The 6,321-nt window shown below is 52.0% G+C and overlaps 1 protein-coding gene across 1 annotated transcript; it reads right to left on the reverse strand.

Moving 5' to 3' along the window:
* Positions 1-245: 245 nt before the first annotated feature.
* On the reverse strand, positions 246-1,416 carry LOC139024277 (uncharacterized; the record flags this gene model as incomplete). Its single annotated transcript, XM_070438919.1, has 1 exon — positions 246-1,416. A coding segment is annotated over one exon (1,171 nt), but the record flags the coding sequence as incomplete, so codon positions are not given.
* Positions 1,417-6,321: the final 4,905 nt, after the last annotated feature.

The following is a 6,321-nucleotide window of genomic DNA, read 5'->3' on the forward strand; positions in this document are numbered from 1 at the left end:
TCATTTTATGGGACAGTTGGCACATAGCTTTCCTGTCTCTTCTCTCTCTCGCTCTCTATCATCAATCACACAGTATAACCTCATGTGTCCATTCACAGCTTACTGATGCACACAGATCCTATTGTAGACTTCAGGGGCAGACGGTTTCAGCCTAAAACAACACCAGGATAGTTGACTTTGAAACAGCTAAGGGTGAATTAACCCCAAACCTGGGATGGAAGCACTGACAGGAGCACTGCCAGTGGTCAGTTATCAGGATAGTGGTTCATGTCTGTGGGGGAGAGAGGGAAGTAGCAGGAGACTCTGGCTGGCTGGATGAAGGGAGAGGGAGGAGGGGAGGAGGGAGTAGCTGGGTGCTGGGAGGGAGGTAGCTGGTGCTGGGAGAGGTAGCTGGGTGCTGAGAGGGAGGGTGAGGTAGCTGTGGTGGCAGGGAGGATGAGGGGTAGCTGGGTGAGGGAGGGATGGAGCTGGGGTCTGGGAGGGGAGGGGTGTGGGAGCGGGGGTGAGGGTGCGGGTGGGGGGAGGGGTACGTGGGAGGGAGGGAGGTAGCTGGAGCTGGGAGGGAGGGATGAGTGTAGGTGTGGGAGGAGGTATGCGGTAGTGGTGCTGGGAGGAGGGTAGTGCTTGGGTGGAGGAGGGAGAGGGCGAGATGGAGGTGCTGGTGTGGAGGAGGGGATGGAGGTAGGCGGTGGCGTGGGGTGGTGTGGGAGGGATGATGAGGTTAGCTGGGTGAGGTGGGGAGGTGAGGCTGAGTCTGGGAGGTGAGTGGTAGGGATGGAGGTAGCTGAGGTGGACGGGAGGGAGGGAGTGGCTGAAGTAGTGGGAGGGGGAGGGAGGAGGTGGCGAAATAGCTCTGGAGAGGGAGGGATGGAGAATGGTGGGGGAGGGAGGGAGTGAGGGATGGAGTGGGATGGGTGGAGGGAGGGAGAGGTGGAGATAGCTGGTTGGGTGAGGAGGGCTGGCGATGGAGGTAGTGTTGGGAGGGCGGCGGGGGCTGGGAGGGAGGGTTGAGAGCTGGGGTGGGAGGGGATGGAGGTAGCTGGGTGGGGAGGAGGTACTGGGAGGGTGAGGGAGGATGTGGCTGGGGGGAGGGAGGTAAGCTGGGTGGAGGGGAGGGATGGAGGTGCTGAGTGGGGGGAGGTGATGGAGGTAGCTGAGTGGCGAGGGTATGGGAGAGTGCTGAGAGGCTGGGAGGTGGAGGAGGTATCTGGGTAGCGGTGAGGTGTGGGTGGGAGGGAGAGGAGGTAGCTGGTGTGGGTAGGGAGGGGAGGTGCTGGGTGGAGTGGATGGGAGGAGGGATGGAGGTAGCTGGGGATGGGAGGGATGCCGAGGTAGGTGGGGAGGGATGGATGGTAGCAGTGGGAGGGAGGAGGGATGCTGGGTAGGATGGGAGGTGGGGAGTAGGATGGAGGTAGCCTGGAGGGATGGAGGTGTGGGTTGGAGGATGGATGGAGGTAGCTGGTGGGAGGGATGGGATGGGGGGTATAGCTGGGCTGTGGAGGGAGGGATTGGAGGTAGCTGGGCTGGGTAGGGAGGGATGGAGGTACTAGCTGGGTGCTGAGTGGGAGGGATGGATGGAGGTAGCCTGAGTGGTGGGTGGGAGCGGAGGTAAGGTAGCTGAGTGGGAGGGAGGGATGGAGGTAGCTGGTGGGAGGGAGGGATGGATGGTAGCTGGGTGGGTGGAGGGGGATGGAGGTAGTCTGAGGGTGGGAGGAGGGAGGATGGATGAGGTAGCTTGAGGTGTGGAGGGAGGGAGGGAGGTATGAGAGTGGGTGGGGAGGGAGATGTGGAGGTAGCTGGTGGAGTTGGGAGGGATGGGAGTAGCTGGCGTGCTGGGGGAGGGAGGGATGGAGGTAGCTGGGTGCTGGGAGGGGGAGCGGAATGGAGGTAGCTGCGGTGTTGGAGGGAGGGGGGGAGGTAGCGTGGTGGTGGAGGGAGGGAAGGGAGGGGAGTTGAGGAGGTAGCTGGTGGGTGAGATGTGATGAGGTAGCAGGGAGGAGGATGGATGAGGTAGCTTGGGTGGAGGGCTGGATGGTGTATTGGGAGGGATGGATGGATATCTGGGTTTGCGATGGAGTGTGAGGAGGGAGGGATTGGAGGTTAGGCTGGGTGGAGGAGGAGGAGGTAGCTGCTGGGGAGGATGAGAGCTGGGGTGCTGGTGCGGAGGGAGATGGAGGTAGCGTGGTGGTGGGAGGGAGGGATGGATGGGTAGCTGGTCTGGGAAGGAGGAGGGGGAGGTTATGCTGGGTGGTGGGAGGGAAGGGATGAGAGTAGCTGGTCTGTGGATGGGAGGGTATGGATGGAGCTAGGGCTAGGTGGAGGTGCGGGGGTGGGAGGGAGGAAGGGAGGATGGAAGGTAGCTGGGTGGGCTTGGGAGGAGGGGAGGTGAGGTAGCTGGGTGTGAGGAGGGAGAGATGGAGGTAGCTGGGTGTGGAGGAGAGGAGTGGAGGTAGCTGGGTGGGGGAGGGGAGATGGAGGTAGCTCGGCGAGGCAGGGAGGGAGGAGAGGACTGGGCATTGCTCAACATGATAGGTGGTTCAGATTGAGATGGATGGGTTCAATTTGTTGCAGTAATGGAGCACGGTGTTTACTGTCTACAAATGTTGGTTTGCTACCTGCCTGGACCACATGCACTGAGGCCAATATTAACTACCTTTGTGATTGATTTATTGGGGAAATATTGGGTGCACCGAGTACAATCCAGGGGATAACACATTAAAGTGAACATCACTTGTTTCCAATGTGTTCCCTGATGGAATACACACCACTCAGACCAGACACAGGAAAGCAACAGCAGTCCGACACAGTACAAAACAGCATCATTAGAATTAACAAGTAAAAAAGGAGAGAGGAGAGATGTCAACTTGTCCTAGAGATCCTAATCTCATCAGTTGTCCTCCTGGACTCTGAAAACATCTATATCGTTATCAGGAATACTGTAGCAGCTAAGATGGCCTCGTGGCCAGACCTCTGCCTGCAGCGGTACGATGGAGCAGAGGCATAAATGCTTGTCAGTGACGCTAAGTGCCATGTGTTTTAACTAGCGATATTTGGGGAAATATTCCTGTAACATTTGGTGAATGTTTTTTTTGTTGAGATGTGACTCCGGCTGGTCTCAGTAGCTGGCTTGTAGCTGTTCATATGTGAGTGTGGAGCCCCAGGAAGCGTGGTCCTCCTCCCGATCTGTCCACGTTCACTAGTTAGCTCCTCAGGCCTCTCTGTCTCAATGTGCGTCTGCTCCTCAATCTGCTGAGGTCAGGGGTCACCTGAAACCGATCTGCTGAGCCTATTCCCGACACACCACAACACAGAACAGAGTAGTGTGTCAAGGAGTCATCCATCTGTACACTTCACTACAATGTTTATGAATTGGATCACTTTCCGTGTGTGCTGGTGTTTTGTAACTCAGATAATTTTTCCTGTGTGTGTGTGTGAGTGAGAGAGAGAGATTGTGAGAGAGCTGAGCTCCTTAAATCTGCAGAGCTAGGTTATTGGGGATGGCAAAAGGGTAATACTGAGAGGTGTGTATTGGGTTCTGACATGAAGGGGGGGGGGGGGGGGGTGTACAGTGAAGAGAAGTGTGTGATGTGTGTTAGTGTAGTGTTTTTGTGTTGCTACATGACAAGAGGGGTGACTACGAGGTAAGAGACGAGAGGTGTGTGTTGGTTCGCCCAGGCAAGGAAACGAGGGAGCGTGAGAGAGAGAGGCCATCCTGCTCTGATCCTTCATTTGCAGCAACCATTTGTGCGATTTGGCTAGGCACACGGTGGGGGGTCGCTTACAGAGAGATGGCTCCGGTTGTTGAGGTGAGCTCTCGTGTTTTTCTCTTGGTGACAAGCCTAGTTGCCATGGAGCTGGGCCTCCATTGGTGGAGGCCTCGCGCAATCGCTACGGGCAAGCAACAGTTCTGTTTCATTCATGAATTAAAAAAAAAAAAAAATGTTCATCTCCCCGTCCCCCTGCCCATGTCTCTCCCCTGCGCTCTCCCCCCCATATCTCTCCCCCCTTGCTCCCCCTGCCATGTCTCTCCCCTCCCCCTCGATTGTCTCTCCCCTGCGTCCCCCTTCCCAAAACTGAGAAGAACGCAGAAGAAATGACGTAGTCTATGTAAGCGGAACGGACCACAATTTCCGGTGTTTCTTTTGACATTATTTTTCTTTGAATGTGTAGCCTCACCAATGCATCCAGCACACTTCTGAAGAAGCGCAACCACGGTACACTGATTCAGTACCATAGAGTTCCGTTCCTAGTGGTGACACATTGTGCATCCCACACCGGAGCCCCCACAAAACCCACTGCGTGTTGTAATGTTAAGACTTGTGGACAATGAGGTGAATGCAGCATGCTTAGCCCTCCCTGTCGGCTAGCAGATCAACAGTCATCTGTACATACTAGTGTCAGGTAACAGACATTGTTAGAGGACTTGTCCTGACTCCTGACACTCCTATTCATATATAGCCACTTGTTTCATTGCAGTGTCCTAGATGAATGTTTCTGACAAGTGTGGCTGGCAACAAGTTGAGGTAGTCATCCTTCTTATAATTTAACTTTTTGTTGTTTTTTTTTTAAATCGCCATGATGAGCAGAAAGTCAGGGAGTTTTCTTTATTTTGTTCTCTTGATAGTCCGCGCTAGTGAAGATGACTTGGCGAACAGGTTCCCCTTTCCCCTCTCTTCTCTCCATCATACCGGTATCCTCATTCTCCCCGCCCCACATTTCCAGCACTCCATCCACTAATATGATAGAAAGGAATCCCTCTCTCTCTCTCTCTGCTCTCTCTCTCTGCTCTCTCTCTCTCTCTCTCTCATTCAATTCATTCAATTCAAGGGGCTTTATTGGCATGGGAAATGTGTTAACGATTGCCAAAGCAAGTAGGTAATAATACACAAAAGTGAAATAAACAATACAAATGAACAGTAAACCATTACAACATACAGAAGTTTCAAAACAAGCAAAGACATTACAAATGTCATATTATATATATACAGTGTCCTGTAACAATTACAAATGTTAAAGCACACAAGTTAAAATAAACTAAGCATAAAATATGGGTTGTATTTACATGGTGTTTGTTCTTCACTGGTGCCCTTTCCTGCTCTATGGGCAACAGTTCACAAATTTGCTGCCTGTGATTGCCAACTGTCGGATTCACCAGCCTCTTAGATATGGAGTTTATCACCAAATATTGAATTTGTTTTCAAATTCTTTGTAGGATCTGCTGTAATCCTGAGGGAAATATTAGTCTCTCAGATACTGGTCATACATTGCAGGCAGGAGCGTCTAGAGAATAGCAGGCTCAGGTTTCCACGCTCATTTTGTGGCAGTGAGCATCATAGCCTGTCTTCTCCTGAGACATGATCTGCCGTACGGCGGACCTTTCTCAATTAGCAAGGCTATTGCTCACTGAGTCTGTACATAGTCAAAGGCTTTCCTAAGTTGGGTCAGTCACAGGATCGAGTTTCTTGCCACTGTGCGTACTCTCGTTTAGGGCCAAAATAGCATTTCTAGTTTGTCTGTTTTTTGTTAATTCTTCCAAGTGTGTCAAGTAATCTTATCTTTTGTTTTCTCTGATTTGGTTGGGTCTAATCCTTGTCGCTGTTGTCCTGGGGCTCTGGGGGTGCATGGTTGCTTGTGACAGGTAGCCCTAGGACCAGCTTGCCTGGGGACTCGTCTCCAGGTTCCATTCTCTCTGTAAGGTGATGCCTTTGGTTATGGAAGTTGGGAATCGCTTCCTTTTAGGTGGTTCGATAGAATTTAACGGCTCTTTCGGTGATTTTTGATAATGGTGTGCACCGCGTTATCGGCCTAATTTCGCTCGCATTGCATTATTTGGTTCTACGTTGACACGAGGATAATTTTTGTCTGAATTCTGCATGCAGAGTCTTCAATTGGTTGTTTGTCCCATTTTGTGAAATCTGGTGGGATGAGCGGACCCAGACCTCACAACATACAAGGCAGAGCTCCTATGACAGATTCAAGGGTATTTTTAGACCAGATCCTAATTAGGATATGTTGAAATTTATGTTCTTTTGATGGCATAGAAGGTCCCTGTTTGCCTTTCTTCTCAGACGTTCACAGCTCTGTCGCGAAAGCTAACCTGTGGTGCCTGATGTTTTAGTCCGAGGTTATGTGTATAGTTTTGTTGCTGCTCTAGGCAACGGTCTGGTCTAGATAGGCATTTTCGGTCCTGGCGACTGACCTTTTTTGGAACACCATTATTTTTGTCTTACTGAGATTACTGTCAGGCCAGGTCTGACAGAATCTGTGCAGAAGTCTAGGTGCTGTGGTCCCTCCTTGGTTTGGTGACAGAAGATCTCTCTC

This window comes from Salvelinus sp. IW2-2015, unplaced genomic scaffold (assembly GCF_002910315.2).
Source record: "Salvelinus sp. IW2-2015 unplaced genomic scaffold, ASM291031v2 Un_scaffold1294, whole genome shotgun sequence".
Classification (NCBI taxonomy): Eukaryota; Metazoa; Chordata; class Actinopteri; order Salmoniformes; family Salmonidae; genus Salvelinus; species Salvelinus sp. IW2-2015.